This window comes from Lonchura striata, chromosome 8, assembly GCF_046129695.1.
Source record: "Lonchura striata isolate bLonStr1 chromosome 8, bLonStr1.mat, whole genome shotgun sequence".
Taxonomy (NCBI): domain Eukaryota; kingdom Metazoa; phylum Chordata; class Aves; order Passeriformes; family Estrildidae; genus Lonchura; species Lonchura striata.
Genome location: NC_134610.1, coordinates 2,383,583 through 2,409,179, shown reverse-complemented (window position 1 = coordinate 2,409,179; position 25,597 = coordinate 2,383,583). Strand labels below are relative to the sequence as shown.

General features: G+C 42.9%; 1 protein-coding gene across 4 annotated transcripts in view; it reads left to right on the top strand.

Moving 5' to 3' along the window:
- MBD5 (methyl-CpG binding domain protein 5) overlaps positions 1-25,597 on the top strand; it is a 121,817-nt gene that overhangs the window by 74,747 nt on the left and 21,473 nt on the right. For all 4 annotated transcript variants that reach the window (XM_031505459.2, XM_031505458.2, XM_031505457.2 and 1 more), the window contains 5 exons: positions 3,093-3,150; positions 11,575-12,260; positions 16,002-16,104; positions 16,473-16,653; positions 18,799-20,928. In XM_031505459.2, the coding sequence (XP_031361319.2) occupies positions 12,148-12,260; positions 16,002-16,104; positions 16,473-16,653; positions 18,799-20,928 (2,527 nt within the window). In that variant the 5' untranslated portion in view covers positions 3,093-3,150; positions 11,575-12,147. The remainder of the gene's footprint in view (positions 1-3,092; positions 3,151-11,574; positions 12,261-16,001; positions 16,105-16,472; positions 16,654-18,798; positions 20,929-25,597) is intronic.

Genomic DNA, 25,597 nt, shown 5'->3' with positions numbered 1-25,597 from the left:
AAGAGATTATCTAGTCAGCTTGTGAGGCACAGCGTTTTCATGGGGAAAAACCAGCATTTTGTGCTGCTGTGATTCAGAGGGAGCATTAGTCATAATTGGGAATAATATATTTTGACATAACCAAACAATAGAACTCCAGTTCTCTGCTGGAAAATCTGCAGCACCATTCCTGCCCTGGATGGTGTTGGAGGAGCAAAGTGGAGCTGCCTGAGGTGGAGCCAGACCTCTCCAGCACAATATCAAATCAAATGCTCTTATTCTTCTAGATTTTCCCTAATCAAAATACAAGGTTACAGCATGTCAACAACCAGCAGATGGGGAAAAGGAACGTCCTAGGAAGCTCAGAGAACACGCTTGGAAACGGAGCTATAAATACCAGGCTAATTCCATAGCTTTAAGATTTCTCCAAAGCTTTTTTAAATCCCTCCAGAAAAGGCTGAAGAGATCCCTAATCTGAAGTGGCCCAGTTGAAGGAATGTGTGTGGTTTTATTTTTAAATAAAGTTACATCTACAGTAGTGTTGGGCATCTTAGTGAGTCACTGCACAATATTTGTTGGATCAAAATAAGGATTTGAAACACATTTTCATTCTTACCAGGACTTTTTTTCTTCAGAGGAAATGTGGAATTCTGTCTGATCCCCTCTGAACTGGTGTGTGCAGCATTCCCACAGAATCATTGATGGTCACAACTCATTTGGAATCTTTTTTTTGTTTTTTTGAGAACTGTCCCTGATTAGGGAGAGCTGACACAAGAGCTCCCAAAATTCCTTGGTGGAATTCTATGTAAATCTCTTCTTCCCTGTGAGGGTGGTGAGGCCCTGGCACAGGATTCCCAAAGAAGTTGTGGATTCTTCATCCCTGGAAGTGTCCAAGGCCAGGATGGAGGAACCTGGGAAAGTGTCCCCGCCTATGGGACACCTGGATGAGCTTTAAAGTCCCTCCAACCATCCTTGGATTCTTCCACTGGAATCTCTTTATTCCATAAAAATATCCCAGATTTTCTTGGTGTGTGTTTGCTCTTTGTGAGATCAAAGGCAAGGAGCTGTTTTGCAATATTGGACCTACCCTTATAATTTTAAAAAAATTCTAAAAAATAATACTAAAAATATTTAAATATTTATTCTTTATTTTTAAATAAATTTTGATGTTTATTTATTGAATTTTAAGAAATAAATGTCATTTAAATTAGTATTAGCCAGAGGAATGCAAAGCAGAGCAAGCATGCCAGATTTAGAAATCAGGGCTCTTAAAGAACAGCTGAAAGGGTTGGGTTTGTTTATTGTAGGAAAAAAGGGAACACTGTAGGATGGGCAGAAAAAAGAGATAAGAGGGTTTTATCAAAGCAGTGGTGGGGGTTGCTCTGTAGATTAAAAAAACCCCAAAAACTAAAAAGCAAGTTCAGGTTGCACCAAATGTAATTCAGAGAGATGGAAAGAGAAAACAGGCCAAGGGATTTTTGTTTTACCTCATATCTGACTGCAAATATGGATGGAAAAATGGGATATTTTACCTATCACTGTCAGGAAACTTTAGAAAACACACAAAGAAGGAGCTTCCAGAGAAAATTTCAGTAATTTTGACCTTCCCCACTGGGCATGGGCTGAGCATTTTGCTCTCCCCCTTCATTCACAACCTCGTTTTCATTCTGTCTCCTTAATTTTGGGGTTAAAATTGTCTCGTTTCCCTGCAAACCTTCTCCATCCATGGCAGCACCTTTCAGTTGCAAGTGTGCAGTAAAAATGAGCCAAAGGACCTTTGTTTTCTTAAATAAAATGCTTTGAAAAGCTGATATTTCAAACAGAGGGAAATTTGGGTTCAGCAGCCTTTGGAAGTTGGAGTCCAGGAGCTGCTGCAGAGGAACATGAGAAATAAATACCTGCAGCACAAAAATTAAATATGTTGTGGTGAAGGATTGCCTGAGTGGTTCTTTGCCCACATATCCCCCAATAATTCACTTTTTGGAGCAGAACGTCCTCAATATCTGCGTTAGGCAATTCCAGAGCTGTTTTTTGGGGCACTTTCAGAGAATAAAGAACTGTGTGAGTTGTGAGTTGGGATATATATTGTCCTTCAGCTGGGATGAAGCAGTGCATTTTCCAGGCTCTTATCTTCTTTGGAGCTTTGTTCTCAACTCTTGGATGTGCTGCATCCTTAAAGGCCACATGGTTTTAATTTCTGGGTGCTTTACTCTCTTTTTTTTTTTTTCCTTGCTTTGATGAGCTGGTGGAATTCTCTTATTCTTGACTGTGATTCACCCTTTTGTTTAGCTCCTTCTGAAGAGAATCAAACTTTTTCTGTCTGCTTTGGGGGTATTCCTCATGCAGGAAAATCAGATTTTTCTGAGCAAAGCCAGGGATACCTGGCAGGGCAGAGCTGAGCATCACCAGCAGGTACCATCTTGCTGAGCATTAAAAAGAAATTTGTCATTTTTGGATGGCAAATCCCCTCCAAGGTACGTTTGAGCAGCCCTGCTCTGAAGCTGATTTTATCCTAAAATCCTAAAATCAGCTGGTTCACTCCTCAGGCTCCCCTCCTCACACTTCATTGGCCAAGGCAATTGATCCTTATGAAGGTGATGGTGTGAGCACAGCTGATTGTGATTGTGATGTCAGAATTCATCCCAAAATGCACAGACACCACCTCTGAGGCACTTTGCTCCCTTTAGTGGGCTCAAAATGCCTTGGCTTGCTGAAAAGTAAATCTGAGTGAGGCGGTTGGGGCAGCCAGACACTCCTGAAGCACAAAATTTTATTTAAAAGTAGTGGGGGGGTTGTGTACAGGCAAGGATTTTGATAATTTCTGTTGCCAGAATTCAGATTAAATGGAATGAGGCTGATCTTGTAAAAAGAAATCATCCATTGGCAGTTTTTAAAATATTAGATTCATTTTTCCATGCTGTGATGTTTGATAGAAATGAAATGTGTACAAGAAGTGGAAATAGTTATTCCATCGTTTATCCTAAGAAACCTTTCTAAGTGCTTATAAATATGAAGAAATAATTAAGAGTAATTTAATATTGGGATCTTAATGTCCTTAGTGGGGTGTGTTGCTCACTGTTGCTTATTTTTTGTTTTAACTGATTATTTTCCAGCTTGGAGTGAACAAGATGAACAGTCCCACCTTCAATCTAATGCTTAATGAGGAAAAAGGTCAGGATTTTTTCATTTTCATTTCAATCCCCTGTCCTGCTCTTAATTAATACATTAAAAATTGCTTTCTATGGGCCTTCCTGGTTTTAAATACCAAAACAAAGGTGATGTTTTGATGGCAGGGTGAGCAATAATATTTTTTTTAATCAAATGGGGAACTCAGGAAAGAGCTGACTTCGAGCAGTGTGAGTAGAAAAAGGGGCTGGAGAAGGAAAGGTCATGAATACAAATCTTCATTGAGATTGATTTTAAAATGATTAAACTCATAACTAATGAATCTCTGCTACAGCAAGAAGGAAACATTTGGCATTTAAAAGAATTAAAATCACTTTTTTAAAAAAATATCCTTGAACTTCTGAATTTTATTTTTTTTTTTTTTAGAAAACAGAAAACTCTCAAATAAAATAGTAGGAAAATAGTAGGGCCAAATTCTCCAAATACTTCTACATTCAATTAGTAAGTAATTATCTGCTAATGGAGAGATTAATCAGATTTTCAGGGTCCAGAGGCAGTCCAGCCTCTCCAATATTATTCCATTTATGCCAGATAAGGCAGGAGGGTTTGCACTAAGGTGTCTGAAGAGCTGATTTTTATTGTTCCCATATATTTTTTAATACCTTAAGTGTATTTTCATCAGGGAAATTGCTGAGCAGAGCTACGTAATTCAATAAACAATTGCAAAAGGGGCACTTGGAGAAAAAATTCCAAGGGTCTAAAAATAGTACAGTCACATGATTACTACTTTGGCACAAAAGCATAATTTATGGGTTTAATTTGCAATCTTGCTACACTTCTGACATTCTCCTGCACAGGAACTCGGGCTGAATAATTCAAATTATTGAAATATTGCTCCATCCTCAACTTCAGGTGTCTGACACAAAAGAGGTCAGTATTGTTTACTGAAACCTCTGCATGGAACATATGGGAGGCTGGGTTTCCTTTTTGCCATTTATTGCTTCATTTTTGGTCTCAAAATTCATGGAGATCTGGGGCTATTCAAAAATTGTTATTGCTGTGCTCAGAGCCTTTCCTCAGATTTCCAGGAATCTTGATTTTTTTTTTTTCCTGTTTTTGAGTTGTTTGGCTAAAATCTAATTGAATTTCCATGGTCTTTTTTTTTTTTTAAAGAGTTCTGTTCAAATGTATTTTTTTTCCTTTAAATTAAATCTTTATTTTCCCAAATTTCCATTTCCCTGGTAACCTCTTAAGTCAATAATGTACAACAAAGCCAAACACTTACAAATATTTATTTATATAACTTACAAAGTTATTTCCTCCTCACTTTCTTCAGCTGTGTATTATATATTTTCTGAGCATTCTCTATCAAAAATTCCTGAAATTCATATAGTCTTCATTATAAAAGCATTGCAGAACTATGCTGAATAATATCAGCTTTTTTGGAAGGCTGAAACACAAGAATTGAAAGAAAATCCCTCATTTCTTTATCCAAACTCCCCTAAAATAAAGTGGATGTGAAGTTTCTCCATTCTCATTAACATATTGCTCAGGAGTTTTCCATTGAGTGATATTCCCTAGGAAAGGTTTGGATGACAGTGGCATCATTCTTAGCTGATTTCTGGTGTACACCAAATATTAACTTTAATTTTGACAAAATCTGAGTGCTGCCGTCATGCTGACACAAAGCAAGTCTGGGTCACATGAGAAAATCCCATTTTTCATCAAAAGAAAAAATTCCATGTGGTGAAAAGCTGGAAGAGCATCCTGGCTGTCTTTCCATGGGGTGGATTTAATAAATATGTTATTGAATGATAAATAAATATTAATAAATTCATAGTGAACAGCCAGGGATGAGTGTTAAAAACAAAATCCTTTTATTTCCTGCCCTTTTTTTTTTGGCTTTTTTTGTGCAAAGCCTTTCAGAGGTCTCTTGGGAGGATGGACTTTATCCATTCTTTCATTGGAAGTGACAGCCTCAGTTGCTTCCAACTTTGGGAATTGCACAGAAAAATGGGTTAAAAGAAGATTTTAGGGGAAAGATTTTAGGGATTGGTGCTGTCCATAAAGGAATCCTGCTCCTTCCCAGCTCAGCCCAGTTGTCCATTGCCTTGGATGGATTTACAGGCACAATTAAATCCCCAAAATTGAGGATATTCTGATTTTTCCTTGGTAGGAAGGAAATCAGATTTCTATCTCATTAATGATACCAGATTTATATCTCATTACTGATATCTGATTGTTGATATCAGATTTATATCTGACCACTTAACAGCACCCTGATCCAAAATGCTCCAAGGAAAGGGATTTATGTGACATGCTCTTAGAGATCAGCTAGATTCCATGCACATAAATCACTTTTTTTCTCTCCATTAAAATGATTTTTGTGTTGTTTTATTAGTGGAGGACTGAAGTGGCTGCTTTGGAGGCTTGGGAAAATAAATTTCCCATCCACATGCTGGGAGAACAGGCTGGGAGCTGGGGAACATCCAGGGGTCTGGAGAATTCCAGGGTTTTTTTTGTTATTGATGGATATTTATGGCTTTTGGTATTTATTAATTCATCCAAATGATTGTCAGGGAATCATCCAGGCTGGAAAAGGACTCCAAGCCTGAGTCCAACCTGTGGCCAGTCCCACCTTGTCACCAGCCCAGAGCACTGAGTGCCACATCCAGGTGTTCCTTGGGCACCTCCAGGGAATTATTTTATTGAGTGGTTCCATTCCAGTCCTAAAATACTCCACAGCATCAGGAGTGGCATAAAAAAAAAGATAATACAAACCTTGTTATAGATAAAAAACTGCTTTAAAAGTGAGAAATAACTCAATGTCAGAGCTGCTTGGACTGGTGTGAGAGAGCTGGCACTGGGGCAGTTTAAAATGTTCATTTTAATGAAGTCAGTGCAGAGCAATTCTCTGGTTGTGGCAAAACTTTCTGGATCCTCTGTATTTACAAGTGAAATGTGTTTTTGAGATATATCACAAATATATCACTTTTACCATGAGTAAACCATGAGTAAATCATGTGTAGAGCTGTGCATGGCCCTGGACACCACCCCAAGGAAAAGAATCCTGAAGGATTCAAGGTTTCCTTCCTACTTCAGGCACTTTTGTTTGTTGAATCACTGGCCTAAAAATAGGCCCTCATAAAGTATTCACCACTGATCTAATTAGTCAGGAGAATGCTGCTTTTCAAACTGGGAAAGCATTCCCAAAAAAATGATGCAACATTTGTATCTAATTAGATGATACAGGAGAATCCTGGCTAATTGCTTTGATAGACTTAAACAGATTAATAATGTGCAAGTGGTAACTAAATAAAAAACTCCTTTTCACTGAGTGCTTTGAAAGTGATGCTTTTTAAGGAGCTAAAATTCCTTATTAGTTCTGAAACCCCAGGACTGTGATTTGAGAGCATTTCTCATTTTGGAGGTTTTTCAGTGCTAGAAAGGAAAATCTCAAAAATGAGATTGTAATTTGTGTCTCTGAGCAGTGTTTGGTGTTTTTTCTAAATGCCTGCAAAGCTTTATATTCAAAATGTGCCCATTGCACAGGTGGGATTTGGGATTTGTGCCTCAGAGAGCCAGGCAGGGATTGTGGAGCCCCTTTGTGATCCATGCCATTGTTGGGCACTTCAGGTAAGAAAAAAGTAATGGAGCACCAAAAGTATTTGGAGGACAAGGGAAAGATTTAGATTCTATTTGAATAAGAAAAAAATTATCACTCAGAGGGTTGGAGCAACCTGGGATAGTGGAAACTGTCCCTGGGCATGGAACAAAATGGGTTTTAAGGTCTTTCCAACCTAAATCATTCCATGATTTGCAATATCAACCTGCCAAAATTTGTCTTAGTTGGCTCAACATCCACTTACTAATAAAATAAATATTATTCTTATCATATGTAACAGATTGGTATCCAGACAATTAATATCTCATTTAAATTTCTTCTTAATCCTATTGAGTCTTCTATTTTTCCCCACTTGACTCAAAAATTGTTAAAGTAAATATTAACAGCTGAGTGTGCAAAGAGGCTGCCTGAAACCCAACATTTCAAAAAAAAAGAGAGAGAGAGTCCCATTAAAAATTGAAACCACACTTGCAGCAGATGAAAATGGAGGAGAAATTTTCCTTGTGGGGAAGGGGATGAGGGGGCTGAAGGGGAAAGGAATTCTGTGTAGTTTTTTGCATAGCTCTCCAGTGAAACCTTCCGAAGGCTAGCCTAATGAAACTGGACTGCAAAACAAATCTAAACATGATGTGCTGGCACAGGGCAGGAAGCAGTCACTGGTTTGGATGTGGGAAGCTGTGGTGAGATAACAGGGCTTGTCTGGAGCTGCCAGGAGATGACTGAGGAGAGGGATTTATTCCATGGCTGATGCAAATCAGCCCTTTGGATTCCTTCCAGTGTCCAGGATCCTTTGGGTTTGGTCCAAAATCCAACTTCTTTGCATCCCAGTCCAAAATATTTCAGAGAATGCAGGGATGGGGTGAATGGTGCATCAGGAGTGGGGGGCTCTGCACTCACAGAATCGCAGGGCTGGAAAAGCCCTGAGGACCATGGAGTGCCAGCTGTGCCCAGTGCCCACCCAGAGCCCTGAGTGCCACCTCCAGAATTCCAGGGATACCTCCAAACCTCCCTGGGCAGCCCCTGCCGAGGCCTGAGCACGCTTGCCAGGAAGAATTTTTCCCCCAAAAGGCAAAAAATGGGATTTTCCGGGCTCCTTTTCTGTTGTTGGTGTGAGGGGTTTGGAGCTGTGGGGGAGCACAAAATGTTCTCTGCCAGGAGGGGCTGGGGCAGGGCCACCTCTGCTGCTGGGGTGGGATTGATGGATATTCCCTTCTGGGAAAAGCCTTGGGATTCTGGTGCTCAGGATCCCAGAAATGAGGCTGGAAAATCCCTCCAAGGTCCCAAAGTTCCAGCAGTGCCCCATGCCCACCCTGTCCCCACCCAGAGCCCTGAGTGCCACCTCCAGAATTCCTGGGACACCTCCAGGGATGGGCACCCCAACCCTCCCTGGGCAGTGCCAATCCCTGAGCCCCTTTCCATGGGGAAATTCCTGCTGGTCCCACCCTGAGCTGCCCTGGGCCAGCCTGGGGCTGTTCCCTCCTGTCCTGTTGTTGTAAATCTCTGCCCCAGTAGAACTTTGAGTTGTGTGGTGTTATTAAATGAATTAAATCAAAGAACACCCAGGAACTTCCCACGTGTGGTTTATGATGGAATTTCAGCATGGAAAATATGGATGGGGGCAGCTCTTACCTGTGCCATTTGTGCCTAGAGCAACTTGCAGGGCTTTACTTTGTGTAAATTCACATGGAATGTGCTGAAATTTAGGGAAAAACATCTCACTTCCATGAGCATTTCCTATAAAACATGGATTATGTCGAGGGGGGCTTTACTTTGTGGAAATCCACATGGAGCTGTGCTGGAATTTAGGGAAAAACATCTCACTTCCATGAGTATTTCCTGTAAAACATGGATTATGTGTGAATTGGAAGCTCCCAGGCAGCCCCAGCCCAGTTCCCTGCATCTCACCACACCCAGGCACCTCGGGGTGTCCTCCCAGCACAGAAAATTGCACAGCAAAGTCAAATTTGGGGAGCTGGGAATAGCTCTGGTCACTGCTCCTGCTTAGGGGAGTGTGGGGGTTGAAGTGTTTTTGTACCTGGAGGAGAGTGGGATTCAGAACCATGGAATTCCAGCATGGTTTGGGATGGAAGGGACCTTAAAGATTCTCTAATCCTCACCTCCCACCATCCCAGGCTGCTCCAAAACCCCATCCAGCCTGGCCTGGGACACTTCCAGGGATCCAGGGGCAGCCCCAGCTTCTCTGGGCACCTGTGCCAGGGCCTCCCCACCCTCCCAGGGAACAATTCCTCCCCAATATCCCACCTAACCCTGCTCTTTTTCCTAAAAAAAATTTAAATACTTTTCACTGCTGAAACAGTTCTGTGATTTTTTAGCTTTTTTCAGTCCTGTTTCTCCCCAGTCCAAAGTTTATCTGATTGGATGGTGAGGATCCTGTGGTGGAGGTGGAATGGGAGCTGAGGCAGGACCCTGCAGAAATAAAAAGTTACTTTGAGGTGTCTTTTGCAAAAATATGCAATTGCTGGGTATGATTTGCTCATAATGGCCCTGAATAGCAACATGAGCCACAGCAAGGCTGGGCTGAGACATGAGCAACTTCCCCTGCCCCGGGGCCCCCAGTATTTGATACATTTTCTGATTTTATTGCACTACAGAAGGTTAATTCTCAATTAATCCAGAATAGCAGGGACATTTTTTTACCTGTTTTAGCCTTTCTACAGTAAAAAAGCCACTGCAGCTTTCAGCAATAAGGGAAACTCTGGTCTGCTTTTGATGAAACCTCATCTGCTCCCTCCTTAATCAGGATAAAACCACTCAAACCCCCAAATTTCTGAACTGAAAACCTGAGCAAGCCCTGAACTGTTGCCAGGAGCTCTCCAAATCCTATTTCTGTGTTGCAGCCTGAGAGATTAAAGGGTGGATTGTCTCGATAAGAGACATGACAAGGTGTCCATGGGACATCCTGGGTGACCTTGGTGGGGCAGGAGCTCACCAGGCCCTTGTCCCTTCCCCACCCTGGGCTGGCCAAGGATTGCATCCCTTGGGATGCTTGGGAAAGTGGAACCAGGTCCCTGCAGAGCAGCACCAGCCCATTCCAGCAGCCTCCACCCTGCAGAAAAGCTGAAATCACACAATCATTAAGGTTGGGAAAAGCCTCCAAGCATGGGAATAAACCCCACAGACTCCATGTCCTTTCTGGTGGAAAAAGCCCCTTCTTTATTCCCAGAACTCCTTTTTACCCAGTGTTACAGACCTGGTGCGTGGCTCCAACTGGTCAGGAGCTTCCTTGCCAATTCCTTTATTGGTCAGTAACAAGTTATTATTCTGTATTTCCTGGTCACTCAAACTCCTGCTGCAGGAAAAGTTGTTTGTGAGTGATAGTTTTCATTTTTCTAAGGGTGTAAAAGCAGTTTCTCCAGGTGTAAGTTGTTTCTCACCCAGCAGTGAGCAAAACCAGCTTGTACAGGTGTAAGTTGATTTTCACCCAGCGCTGGATTGTTGTGTTAACAACCTGCTCAGCCCAGGATTGCTTTCACATGGGAGCCTGCAAAGTGCTGGCTTTGCTCAGGAGCAATGGCAGGCTGGCTGCTGATGGAACAAGTTTGATTTTTATAAATCCTTTCTTTATGATTTTCCTACCTTACTGCCACATCCAAGTTTCCAACCTTTGGCCACTTCCCTGTTGTTTAGATTCCATCCCCTCAGTCGAGGGGGTCTGTCCAACCAGCTCCTTTTATCCACAGCCTTCTTGGAAATACCCTGGTGAGGGTTTTTTTTTTTTTTTTTTGGAGCATTTGGAACTTTACATTTCTAAGCAGCACTCCTAAAGGGAATGTTCTGCATGAGGGTACTTAAGGGAATATTTTCCAGGACTATATTTATGCCTCCGTAGTCTTCCTTTAGTGGTCTTGAAGGAAGGAGCTGTTATTACTGTTAAATATAGATGTAATGTGGTGTTATTGCAGAAATGTCTTTATGTTCCATTTCTGGCTTTAAAAAAATCCCTTTTCTTATTAAAATCAGTCAGGTCTATAACATTTATTATGTTTTAACATGTTGGCATAATGTTAGTGTTGGGAATAAGGCAGGATTGACACTTGATTCCAGATTAAATCTCCTAATGATGTTGCTACAGCAGTCATTGGTGCCATCCTATATTTGAATTTAGGATTGTTGCTTTTTCCTGGTGTATTTACTATTTAAATCCCATATTCCATGTTTGTCTCACCTTAATAAATGTCCAGTCTCAAGTGTTAAGTCTCACCTGGTCAGCTTGAAAAAACTATTTTGGGGGGAATGACCTAACTTCTGTCATGAGAGAAAAATCTCTGAGGGGAATTATTCCTGAGGATATCCAGATTGTTTCAAAGGTATTCAGAGATCAGTCACTGCTGCTGGCTTTTCCCTTTTTATTACCCAATTTTTTGGTGGGATGATTATTTTAATTCAATCGAAATGCAGGAGGTTTGCATTTTTATGGATATTACCAAAGCCTAGAAGCAGCTTCCTTCACATGAAATCCATTCAGTTTTCTAAACAATTTTTAAAGGGCATTAATTTAGTCATCTGCTGATAGTTCTGAACAGAAGCATATGTGAAAATATTCAGTGAAAAGATGCATCCCTTAATTCACCCAAACTCCACATCAACTATTTAACAGCACTTGCACTCTTGCAGCTTTTAAGATGTAGCTCAATTACATCCACGTATAAATAGAAAATGCTGGCAGGATTCTCTTTGCTCTGAGCCTTATTTTGATGGTTCCATTGACATTTAAAACTTTGATTTGAAGCTCTGGAAATGGCTGCAGCTGTAAACATCTCCCTGAGTTACTGCCCCAGGCTGGAGAGGATGGCTCACGTGTTTCCCACATCTTTATCTTTCAGGCTGTTTGATTGGAGCCAAGGAGTCAGCAAAGAACCTCAGGAAGACAACCTGGATCATGACCAGAAGATAAAAAGAAAACAAAAAAGAATGTGGCATATAAAGGGTGTAATACCTGGAGGTATTGGATCTGACTCATGTTTATAAAAATGAGACGAGCTTTCACAAAACACAAGTTATCTTAGACAGTCATCAAGCTTGGAGCCATCATGCTGTTGAACTAGAAATTCTCCTTTTCCCCATTCTCCTTTCTGACAGGTAACAAAGGATTGGTGAATTATGATTTTCCCAAGTTGGAAGCACTAATTTTTATCTATATAGTTCATCCTTATGAATATATAAGGAGTTAAACATTGCATATTTAATGTGGATTATAATGGGAAAGTGACTCATTAACCAAAATGGCCACTTTTAAGGACTTGGTTTCAAACTGAGCTGGAGCCTCCCGATGCACTTTGTAGGATTTGGGGAAAGCTGTGCTGCAGGGCCTGCTTTGGGAGGCCAGGATGACATGTAGTAAAAGGATATCACCTTGCTGTTGATATCTCTGAAGACTCATAACCAGAAACAGGAAAATGAATGGTGGGAAGGAGTGTGACGGAGGGGACACGGATGGAGGGCCACCAGCAGTGCAAGTTCCCGTTGGTTGGCAGCGGAGGGTGGACCAAAGTGGAGTTCTCTACATCAGGTAAGGTCACCTCAGGGGCTGGGCTGGTGTTTGGTGGAGTTTGGCCAGAATGTGCTGGAAATTCCTGACCCGGTTCCTTCCTTCTGCTCAAAAACTTCAAGGAGCTGTTCCTCAAGTGCGAGATCGTCTCGGAAGCTGAAGGAGGGGAGATTTGGGGGGGTATTGGGAAGGAATTCCTGGCTGGGAGGGTGGGGAGGGGATGGGATGGAATTCCCAGAGAAGCTGGGGTTGTCCCTGGATGCTGGGAGTGTCCCAGGCCAGGCTGGATGGGGCTTGGAGCAGCCTGGGACAGTGGAAATGTCCCTGAGCAAGGGTTGGAACTGGATGAGCTTTAGATCCCTTCCATCCCAAACCATTCCAGGATTTTGTGATTCTTTTCCAAGAAAATTTAAGTCATGTCACTACTCAGTCGCTCCAAACCCATTTTTATGCCCATGAAGGTTCTGTGTTCACTATCACTGATGTTCCCTAGCTTTTATGGATCCCTTACATCTCTCATGTGGGGAAAAAACCCAAGAACATAAACCTAAATCCAAAGCTTTAGATACTTTATTTGTTTATTTTCTTAGTTTATTGGATTTTTTTTTTTTTGCTTCCCCCTGGAATGGTCACAAAGTAATGCATTGAAATTGCTATGAAATAAATGTGTTCAGACAAAGAGAGCCTAAATTAAATGTTATTGGAAAAACATATCAAAGTTAGCTTTATAAAATGTGGGGGCATTGGGTTTGCATCACACAAATTCGTGCTTATCACTCAGTTATTTGCTTAAATTTCTTCCAGTGTTCTGTGATTAAAATCACCACTTCTCCCAACATTTTGTGCATTACCAATACAAAAGTCTTTAACGAGCCAGAGCACACTCCAGTTTCACACTAAATTACCATGAAGGATCAGAGGCATTGCAGGATTTCTTGTTTGTGTTCTCCATCAGCAGAGCCAAACCCAGTCCATGTCAGTGACACCCACGGCACAGAGGAACCACCCTGCCCTTGTATTTCTCATCAGCTCTAATTCCTTGGGCCTCTGCCTCATTCATAGACCAATGGGAAAGGAAAAGTTGTGGATTAGGGTTTTTTTCCCCAATAATCTCTGTATCCAGACATCAGGAAAATAATGCTTTGATGTTTTTGTGTACCTGACGATCCCACTCAGCTCTTGAACTTCATTTCCACAGCCCTACCAAGTTTTGCACAGCAGCTTTGGGGAAGCTCATGTTATTCCTGCCCTCTTCCCAAGTTTTCCAATGTATATTTTTATTCTTTGGTGATTTCCTGATAGTTTTATGTACCTGATGATCCCACTCAGCTTTTGAACTTCATTTCCACAGCCCTAAAAAGTTTTCCACACCAGCTTTGGGGAAGCTCATGTTATTCCTGCCCTCTTCCCAGGTTTTCCAATATATTTTTTTATTTTTTGGTGATTTTTCTGATAGTTTTCTGTACCTGATGATCCCACTCAACTTTTGAATTTCATTTTCTACAACCCTAAAAAGTTTTACACAACAGCTTTGGGGAAGCTCATTCCTGCCCTCTTCCCAAGTATTTTTTTGAGTTTTGGTGAATTTTCTGGTCCCCTTCTCTGAGTGGTTCTGATGAATGTGGTTTAAGGCCCAGAGCAGGACGTGGTGGTTGGAAGGGTGGAAGTCCAATAATCCAATCTCCTGCCTGACATGGAGCATCCACAGGGCTCTGAGGGCAGCTGAATCCTCCAGGATTGAGTTTCCACAACCTCCTCACTGCCCTGCCAGCATGCACAGCGTTCCTGGAGGCAAGGAAAGGTCAAACAATATTGACTCCACAGCCATCCCAGGGAAAAATTAGTGGATATATTAAGATCTGACATGATTCAAGTGGAATAGATGATCCCAGCTGAATAAAGACTCTCTGTTTGTGCCTCCTTGGAAAGCATAGATGCTTTCCTGTCAGCTGTCAGCAGTTGCTTTGGATTAAATCAAGATTAAATCCATTCATTAACTGGTTTTCATTACCTGGTAGAAGCACTGAGTTGACTCTCAGGGCTTTTCTTAGCAAAACAGAGCTGCTAAGTAGGGCCTAAATCATCCCTGGAAGTGTCCAGGGCCAGGCTGGACGGGGCTTGGAGCAGCCTGGGATGGTGGAAGGTGATTCCAGGGCTGGAATCAGCTGAGCTTCAGCTCCCTCCCAGCCCAGAGCAGTCTGCAATTCCTTGATTTTGTGGCAGTTTCTTACAAAGCAAGCTGTGGATTATCCTTTGTGTTACAGAAGTGTCAATAACTTGGTGCACACAAAAGAGACTTTGCTGTTACAGCTGTGCCCAGGATCAAGGCAGAAACGGGGGGGGAAATGGCCCTTTTTGAAATTTAGTTGGTTTTGTGGACAAATAACCCTGCCTGTGTGTGCAGTGGGAATGTTGGGTCCCACATCTCACAGATTCAGGGCACTGACCTTCCTCCCCACTCCCTGATTGTCAGCACACTCCTTTTCACCCCAGGATCTCCTGGAGCCTGGTTGTGGGTGCCCAGGCAGACAGCACACCAAGGTTATTTAAAACAGCTTTTTTCTAAAAATATCCCAGGAAAAGTAGCCTTTTTTAGCCAATAAAAATAAAACAGCATCCTCACTGCAGAGCATATCCCCAGAAATGCCTTTTAACAGGAGATTTTAATGATCACAGAAAGTGTCTGGAGAGATTTTGGGTGTGGATGGGGTGGTCCAGAGCAAATGTCAGTGTGGGATTCTCCCTTGGGAAGCTGCTCCATCCTCCAGTGTGGAGTTTGGGCTGAGCATGATCAGGACAGGTGGGAACATCCAAAGGGATCAGGCAGGATCCTGCTTTAATGAAAATAAATAAAAGCAAAGAGCAGTTTCCCCCTGCTCCCCAAGGATTTCAGACAGGGAAGGTTTGACTCCTGACCAGTCACCAGACCTGGACCTTTATTTTTAGATTGCTCTTTCATCTTCCTCACCCTCCGAACTGTCACTGCTACACAGATTCAACCTGAGCACTTCTCCCAAAAATAACTATTTCAGGGCATGCCTGGCAAAGAAATTACTTATTTAAACTGTCAGCAGAACTTTAAATGTCACTTGCAGATGTTGCCTTAGATGTGACTCGTGCAGGATGAGGTGTTTATGTGTTGGATTCTTAAGTACCAAAGTTGGTCACAGCTTGGAATTTTGAGTCAGAAGTGTTTTCACGATCCAAACTATTCCACTTGAGCTGTTTTTGTTTGAATTAGGGCTATTTACAGCTGCCATTAATAACCAGGGTTTTATTCCAGATAAACAGTTCAGCTGGCCCAGCAATAAAGAGCAATCTGCAAGTTACAGGCTGGGGACACGAGAAGGTTTTTTCATATTATGAATTAGTGATTTTGCTGTAACAGAGTTCCCAGTGCCCTATTTTGGGAAGTGGAGATAATGATTTTCTGGTGGGAGTTGGAGAAATCCAAGTGCAGTTTATCAGGAACTGGCTGGCCTGACTCCTTGGTGTAATATTTCTTACTTTCAGTGAGAAGGTCAAAATTTTAGCTGAATGAAACCAAACCCAGTGCAATAAAGAGACCCAGCTGCAACAGTTTTGTTTCCTTTAAAATATGTTTGGGGTTTTTTTTGTAAGTATTACCTCAATTCTTGAATAAAAACAAGAAGTGCTGTGAGAAAAAAATACAAAATGTGATATTTACCCACTGTCCTTTTGAGCAGATATAAGTCCTGACCTATCCAAGAGCTCGTATTCATAATTTCTGTTCCTTTGCAGTCCCAGTGGGTCTTTATTATCCTGCTTGGAGCAGGTGAAGTCTTACTTGCTGACTGATGGAACGTGCAAGTGTGGCCTAGAATGTCCTCTTGTTCTTCCCAAGGTAAAGCACAGCATCATTTTGGATCTAGGTGCAATCATATTTATGAGCTACCCATGCTGGTGACTCAAACTCTGTTCAGATCTTCTCTAAAATAAATGGTGTCCACCCAAAGTTAGACTTTAAAATATAAAATTCAGCTCCCCTCTGCCTTAGCCCCTCCTGCAGAGGATCTGACTCCGTTATTATAAATATATTCATTTTTTATTTGTTGTTTCCAAACATTCTGTCAAGGAACCCCTTGAGCAGTATAGGAGCATGAGGAACAGAGGAGAATTCCTCTATACTCCATATAAAACTCCTAATTGATGTGCCTTTGGAGACTTTGCTGCCTGTAGTCATTCTTTTAAATGCTGGAATTTTACTGCCAGGTCTTTAATTTTGATCCTGGAGCTGCTGTGAAGCAGAGAACTGCTGAAGATGTTAAAGCGGACGAAGATGTCACCAAACTATGCATTCACAAAAGGAAAATTATTGCTGTGGCTACACTTCATAAAAGCATGGAAGCACCACATCCTTCACTGGTTCTAACTAGTCCTGGTGGTGGAACAAGTGAGTAAAATGAAATCATGCAGAATCACGTAATAATCTGATTTTTATACACACAATTACTATGCAAAACCACCCTGAAAGTCTGACTGTGAGTGCAGAAATAAGCAGATTGAAGGAATAAATAAAGGGAGTAGTCAGAGATGGAGGTAGATAGAAAATGAGTCTAAAAGCAGGTCAGCCCAGACTAAAAGCATGATTTTCTTGGAAAATATATCAGATTGTTCTAGACAAAGAAAATACATTAGCTCTCATCTTTTGGAACTGTAGTAATATGTCTGATATTCTGTCACATGGGAAATTAGAGGAGCAGAATAAAGTGATTATGAAGGGATTAGGATGTGGCTAAGGACTTGGCTAAATGGGAAATTCTATTGTAAAGGAGAATAGACAGCAAGAGGAGATCTCCACTGTCATTTCTCAAGGATTATTTTTGGCCACCAACCTGGATTAGCATTTTAATTATCCCCATCAATAAAAAAAAAAAGTGAGGAAATCTGTTGGTGGCTGAAGTTGACAGATACTCTCCAAACAAAGGTTGTAAAACCAGGGGGGCTCCCTGAGGCCTGGAGTGACAGCAAAGTTAGCACTGAAACAGCTCCAAACCCAGAAATTCACCCAAAAGGAGGGATTTTGTAAGGATCACAATTCTCTGAAGAGAATTACAAATGCCAGCGGGCAGGACAGAGGAGGGAAGGGGCTGAGTTTCTGTTTCTGAGCTCTGGGGTTGCAGCTCCTGGGAAAAGGCCTGAGCTCCCTGCACCCCCCATTGCTGTGAGAGCACCTGGCCAACTGCCCTTCCCACTTCAAAGGGGAAAAATTATAAGAAAACCAAGAAATAATGAGTTTTAGAGAAGTGCCAATGCTAAGAGGCCCATGCTGTTCATAGTACTGATGTGCCCCTGCCTTTTCCCATTGAAATTTAGGATTTGAAACCTTTCTTGAAAATTCTTTTCAGTGTAATTTCCCACGTTTCTGTTAAGCATTTCCCTGCTTAATTTTTTCAGTGAGTAGTACCTAAATTCCATTCCTGTTTTCAAAAAATTAGCAAAATGAAGGAGGTAATTTATGTATTTATGTGCTCTTGCTTTATCTCTGGTTAAAATTTTGTGCATAAGCAAAGAAAATTCCCCAATAAATCCCCTTGTAAGCAAGATTTTGCACATTTATATGTGACCATTTGCTTATTTCCAGCACCCAAGGTGAGGCCTCTCATAATTGTTTTATTTTGCAGTTCAGCCTTTAGTTTTATCCCCTAAATGAGAGTTTGATTGTATTTTGGGACAAGGGAAATATTTGTTTCTCTTACATTGGAGCAAATAAGATGAAGGCAGGATTGTCAGTGCTGTCTGACCAGGCTGAAGGAAAGATGACTAGAGGAGTTTCAAGGCACTCCTGAGTTCATTTGAACACAGAATTTTTAGCTCCCAATTCCAGTTGAATTTTGCATTTCCAGAGGCTGCATGCCAAACACTACGAGCTGAATTGCAAATTCCCAGAGCTGCAAAAGTGGCAGAAAGTGCCCCAGACTTGGAGCTGCTTGTGCTTCTAGTCTGGAAGTAAAACACTGGGAGAAAAATCTCTTTACTTAAAGAAGGAAAGTGGTTTTGTGTTTGTTAGAAGGTGTAGCCTCAAAAGTGGGATTTACAGGGAATTTTTCCATCACATGCAAATATCCCCAGGGCTTTTATCCTGAAAGCAAACAGAAGGCATTCAGGATGCCTCATCAGGGACAGCATTTGGGACAGGAGCTTTTCTGTGGGAATTGAGTCTCAGTCCTGGATGGGCTTTGTTCCTCCTGTCCTCAATAGATGGTGCCAGAGGCTCCTTTTCCCTGCCACAGCCATCCCGCTCCTCCTGCCAGAGGGGGGATGCTGGAGATGCAGGAGGCTGGAAAAGGCAAAAGGCAAGGAAAAAGGTGTCAAATGGTCCATATTTCTATGGGATACGGAATTACAACTGTGTAGTTCAGAGCAGGCATCGTTCCAGCGGCCGCTCTGTGATTGAGCGTTTATTTCTGCTGAAGCAAAAGTTCAGCCAAAGCCTCCCTGAGCTTTTGGGAATATTTTCACCCTCAGTAGCTTTGCCCTGAAACGTGGGACACTGGATTTGCCACCAGTAGTAACTGTTGTGTGTTTCCCACGCCAGGTGCAACGCCGGTAGTTCCCACTCGAGCAGCAACTCCAAGGTCGATGAGGAATAAATCACATGAAGGAATTACAAATTCTGTGATGCCGGAATGTAAGACTCCTTTCAAGTTGATGATGGGGGCATCTAATGCCATGGGTAGGCTTTATGTGCAAGAAATGGCTGGAAGCCAGCAAGCAGAGCTCCATCCTGCCTATCCCAGGCAGAGATTGGGGAGCAATGAACTGGGGCAGAAGTCTCCGTACCGCGGCAGTCACGGGGGGATGCCCAGCCCGGCGTCCTCGGGATCGCAGATCTACGGGGACGGCTCCATCTCCCCCAGGACTGACCCGCTCGGAAGCCCCGACGTCTTCACGAGGAACAATCCCAGTTTTCACGGAGCGCCCAACTCCAGTCCTATCCACATGACCAGGACGCCTCTGTCCCCGCCGTCAGTCATGCTCCACGGCTCTCCCATACAGTCATCCTGTGCAATGGCTGGAAGGACTAATATACCTCTTTCCCCCACCCTGACCACCAAGAGCCCAGTCATGAAAAAACCCGTGTGTAACTTTTCGGCTGGTATGGAAATACCACGAGCAATGTTCCACCATAAACCCCCCCAAGGCCCACCCCCACCTCCTCCTCCGCCTTCTTGTGCTCTTCAGAAAAAGCCATTAACATCCGAGAAGGATCCGCTTGGCATACTGGACCCAATTCCCAGCAAACCGGTGAACCAGAACCCCGTGATCATGAACCCCACCACTTTCCACTCCAGTGTCCACTCTCAGGTACCCGTGATGAATGTAAGCATGCCCCCCGCCGTGGTGCCCCTGCCCAGCAACCTGCCCCTGCCCACCGTCAAACCCGCCCACATCAACCATGGCGCTCACGTCCAAAGGGTTCAGCACTCGGCTTCCACGTCCCTGTCCCCCTCGCCGGTGACGTCCCCCGTTCACGTGATGGCGCCCGGCATCGGAAGGATCGAGGCTTCTCCCCAAAGATCGCGTTCTTCTTCCACCTCGTCCGACCACGGAAACTTCCTGCTGCCTCCAGTAGGGCCGCAGTCGTCCTGTAGCGGTATCAAAGTCCCTCCCAGGTCCCCGAGGTCAACCATAGGGTCACCGAGGCCATCCATGCCATCCAGCCCTTCCACCAAGCACGACGGACTCAGTCAATACAAGGACATCCCTAACCCGTTAATTGCTGGAATGAGTAATGTGTTAAATCCTCCCAACAATGCAGTTTTTCCCGCTGCATCGGCCGGAAGCGGTTCCTTGAAGAGTCAGCCTGGTTTGCTGGGAATGCCTTTAAATCAGATCTTGAACCAGCACAACGCTGCCTCTTTTCCAGCGAGCAGTTTACTCTCAGCAGCAGCCAAAGCACAGCTAGCAAATCAAAATAAACTTGCTGGTAACAACAATAACAGCAGTAGCAATTCCGGACCTGTTGCCAGCGGCGGCAGCACCGAAGGACACAGCACTTTAAATCCCATGTTCCCTCCTGCTGCCAACGTGCTCCTCCCCACCACGGAAGGGCAGAGCGGCCGGGCGGCGCTGAGAGATAAACTGATGTCTCAGCAAAAGGATCCTCTGAGGAAAAGGAAGCAGCCCACCGCCACGGTGCTGAGCTTGCTGAGACAGTCTCAGCTGGACAGCTCTGGGCTTCCCAAAGCTGGGTCTGATTTGATAAGAAAGCCAAGTCAAAGCTCCTTCCCCATCAGCTCCATGTCGCAGCTCCTGCAGTCCATGAGTTGTCAGAGCTCCCACGGGAGCAGCAATAGTTCCTCGGGCTGCGGGAGCTCCAGCAGCGCCCTGCCCTGCCCCGGCGCCCAGCTGCACCTGGCAGAGCCCGCGCTGGGCGCGCCCGGCGGCGTGGCCCCGGGGCTGCCCCTGCGTGGGGAGGGGCTGCCCTGCCCCAACCCCAACCCCGCCTTCGGCCCCGCCGCTGGCCCGCCCCCCTCCAACCACCTGGCCGGGCTCCTCAACCAGATGCAGGCCAGCGGGGGCTGCGGGATGCTCCCCCAGGCAGGAATGGCCTTGGGGAACTCCCTACACGCCAGCCCGGCTCAGGCCAGGCTCCAGGCACCCTCCACGCCGGGCATCCCCAACAGCATCGGGAGCAGCTGCAACCAGACCAGCCCTGAAGCAGGTACGTGGCCTCCCCAGGGGATCGTCCCAGGTTTCCAGCCCTGGGAATCCCTGATGGCTGGTTTGCAATGTTTGGGTTGGTTTGAAAAGCCGGGTGTCTGCTGAGGAAGGCAGAGCCTCCCTTGAATATAAAAATGTAAACCCCCTCCCTACAAATTATTACAATTTTGAAATTAAGGGGCTCTCAGGCAAAGATGTGGGAATAGGAATAACAGTTTTTACTAGGAAAACCAAAAATACAAATGCAACAGTACAAAAGGAGAAAACAAATCATGCCAGAGTCAGCAATGCCCTGTCCCCCTGTGGGTCAGGGAGGTGGCTCAGCCCCATCCCAGGGGGGCTCAGCCTCCTGCAGTGCCAGCTGTGCTTCTGCTGGAGCAGGATCTGCACAAGGGGGGAGTTTTCCTTGGAGCTCCAGGAATGGGGGAGATGGGCCTGGGCTCCTCTGGGAATGCAGGGGGAAGAAAGCTGCTCCTCTGGGAATGCAGGGGGAAGGAAGCTGCTCCTCTGGGAATGCAGGGGGAAGGAAGCTGCTCCTCTGGGAATGCAGGGGGAAGGAAGCTGCTCCTCTGGGAATGCAGGGGGAAGGAAGCTGCTCCTCTGGGAATGCAGGGGGAAGGAAGCTGCTCCTCTGGGAATGCAGGGGGCAAAGGCTGCTGTGCTGTTCCCAGGTCAGATTGTATCCAGGTAGGAATTTTTGGCTCCTCCCCTGGGCAGAGCATCTCCTCATGGGATGATGGAATTTTCTCAGCCATGAACAGGAGATAATTAATAATTAATGGCCCATGAACAGAAGATAATTAATAATTAATGGCCCATGAACAGATGAGATCTCCTGGAGGCAGGATTGATGGCAGGAGCGATAAAGAAAAAACTGCCCAAAGAACAGCAGAGAGCTGCCCCAGCTCTACAGGTGGTGCTAGAACACAAACATATCTTACAATTCAGGACATTATTCCTTGCTAAACTTGGGTTTATCTCAGTGAAAAGTGCACCTGGTTCATGCTGAAAGTCACATTCTCAAAAAATAGAACAGAAAAAAAAAAAACCAGTGGTTAACTAAAACATCTCTCCCTTTTTCTGGACAAAACCATCCTGGCCAGCTTCCTGTGACAACTCTTGCTTCTGCTAATGTTCACACACTCTCCATGAATAAAATCCATTCACTTCTGGGCATTCCCACACCTCATTTGTCACTTCTCCAAAGAAACTGGAGGTTTTTTTGCAGCCTGCCCTGCTCCAAGGACAGGGGGTTGCTCCTGCCAGAGGGTTGTGGCTCACCTGGCAGTGCACATCCAGGTGATCCATGAGTTCTTTCCTGCTGGAATTCAAGAGGCGGTGTCAGAGATTGGAGCAGATCCTGGGAGTACCAAAATGTCCAAAATCACCCTTTTCAGAGCCAGCAGGAAGGAATGCCAAGCCTGTGTTTGCTTTTATTGAGGTAATTTTGCTAAGGTGGTAATTAAATGGTTGAATAAACAGTTGGAGGAGTGTAGGAAGAGATTTCCTGGTTTGTTCATCAGGGAAGATTTGGAGAGGAAATGGGTTTGCTGCTGTTGTCATCTCTGGGGGTTTAAAGAGAAGAAGGAATCAGCTCAAAAATGTAAATTTTATTGACTATTAGTGGTTGAACAAATTATTAGAAGATGGTAGTGGTGTACATTTCTGAAGCCCCACCTGGGGACTCCTCCTGCCATTCCCCCACTCTGGGGATGGCTCCAAGGGTTGGAGCCACAGAATTCCAGAGCCTCAAGTGACATTTCTTCCCTTATCTAAAAGATAAAAGGTACTTCCATGTATTATTGTTATAATTATTGTTCCGAAAAATAGGAATTGATATTTTGTGATGGTTGATGCCCAGGCAAAAGCTGGAAAATTGGGAAATGTTCCATTCTCTGCTGCTGAAGGAATTGTTCTTTAGTTTGGTGCTTGCAGAATACACAGCCTGCATTTAATTATTTATTGAAGATCTGTGGGGAAAATAGGGAAGGTAAAAAGGCTGAGATACGTTCCTTAAACTTTATTACAATATCAACTTTGTTACATAGTTAAAACAATTTAAAAAGAACAACAACTCATGTCTTACCAACAACAGCCCAAGATTTCTTTGTTACAAAACATTTTAAAAACTTTCTAACCAATAACATATTACTAAAACTTACAGATAGTTACTCTAGCCAATATTACTATTATATATAAATATATAATTATATATTATTGTATAATTATTATTATATATTACTCTAGCCAATCACTAAGAACACACATACACTTATTTCTAACAATACTTCCTTATATACTTTCTACTGACAATACACAATACTCCATTATTAAACTTAAAACCTTCTACTATCTTACTAAACATATTTTTCGGCAGTCTTAAAATCTGTCTTAACCAAACCTAAAACTATTATTTGATGTCCTTACTTACTGTACTATTACAACTTTTCTACTTTCAAACTTCACAACTAGCTAGAAAGTCTTTTTCTATTTCTAAAACTTACTTCCACAACTTTCTGAATAACTTTTTACCTCCATTTTCCCCACAAATATCTAGGATAAAGCCTGGAGAATGTTTTGGGTTTTTTTTAAGGAGGTTGTGTTATTTTTGTGTTATTCCCTAAAATTCTGCAGAAACCTTCACTGAGCCTCTTGCTGAGCCCTCCCAGCAGCACAGGGCTCAGGAGTGAGCTTTAATCCAGAGAAGGGAATTCTGTTGGATTTCCAGGAGAATGGGAATGTTCTTTCCACGAGACTCATGTGAAATGTTGAGTGGTTTGTGGTATAAGCATAATTTTTAAAAACAAAAGTGAGTTGCCAGCCTGCATCCAGCTCTGTAACAAAACAGGGGAGAGGAATATTTGGATTTCTGCTCTGTTAGATTTGGGGCTGGAGCTGGTGAAAACCCCTGTACACTGAATTTCTGAGAGCAGAAGATGTCTAAAGGAGCCTCTCATGGTGATATTTCAGTCTGTGGCTTGTTTTTCCCCTTTGTTTTGAAGTATTTTAATTGCTAAATCTCTTTTCTGTGTCTGTGCCAGCAATTCAGAACAGCTCCTCCTCAGAAATAGCTCCTGAGAGAAAAAACCCTGTGAATCCCCACAATTAGCTGCTTATTGCCCAAGCTTTTAATTATATTTTAACCACATGGACCAAGTTTTGGTATTCCAGCTCTTGTTTCTTCCACAGATAATATCTGTAGTTCCCAGGTAATTTTCAGGGTGTGTGTGGTGGAATTTTTTATTTTTGGAGGATGGAAGTGCATCACTGGGTGATGGATTTGATTGCAGGGTTTTATTTATTTACCTTTTTCTTGCTGGTAACGTGTGGTTCACGGGGTACAAAATTTGAGTGTTGAACATTCAGCATCCAAATCCTGCTCAGAAAGGATTATAAATATCCATAAATATCTATATCCATATTTATAAATATCATAAATATCTATATCCATAAATAATGGGATGGATGGAAATGAGTGCAAATATTTGGGAATAAAAGCTCTGGACTGCTGAGAAGGGAAATTAAGGCAACCTCAATAACCACAGCAATTAAAGATGATCAGTGGTGTCAAATATTAACATTATAAAATAGGAGAAACTCTGGGTCTAGAAGTTAAGAAGTAGCAAAAAATAGTAAGATTTGTCAAATAAAAGGCTATAATTTCTTCCCTGAAATGGGAATTTTCCTGGTGAAATGCACAGAATAGAAATAGTAAAATATAATTAAACAGGGATGAGCACAGCACCAATCACTGAGGGTGAGGAGAGGAATTTGTTTTAATAAAGCCAAGAAAATTGGGAATGGAACATGGTGCTGGAAAACAAAAACCCCAAAAGAAGGGGCTTGGGAGGCTTTGATTTAATCACCTCGGTGCCAACTTTTGAAAACACAAATCAAAACAACAACTCTGGATTTGCTTCCCAAAATTATTTTATATATCCTAGAATTACCAAATCAGAAGAACTCGTGGACTCCAGGGTCAGGAGAGCATCTGACAACTTTTTGGGACTTGTGTCTGAGGAAAAAATTCTTATTAAACTGGAATCACCCCTGGACAGGATGGCAAGAACCTTCTCTTCTAATTATAAAGCAAATTTAAATATCCCGTTGATTTGGGGTTCATAGAAACATCCAGACTGTGCCCTGCTTGGGAGAGATTACTTATTTAAATTTTAAAATTAAATTTAAGTTACTTCAATTTCCAGCTTCTTTTCCCCATTCTTATTTCTAAATCATAACTTATTTTATCTTGTTACTATTATGGGGAGAGGAAAGTGATGTTTTTTCTCCTCAGGTAAGAACTGTGAAGAATAAGGAGAATGTTCACTGCTTGCTTGGACACAGCTTGGGGTTTTTTGGTGTTGTTTTACCTCTTAAAATTTGAATTTTCTAACAATGGACAGTCTTTCAGTTACCTGGTTGGTGTTTTAACTGCCGTGCAACTTTCTAGAATTTTATATAGATAAAAATCAGGGGGTTTGTAAAAAATAATAACAAATTAATGTAGTAAGATGAGTCTTATTAAAGATATTATTACAGAAAAAACCTGAATTAATTCTGTGGGATTTCCCACACGTATTTAGCTGAAAATGGAACCAGTGGGCAGCTCCAGCTTTTGCTAGAGGGAGGAGTGGGATTATTGGAGGAAATAATGCTTTTTGTTGAATTTT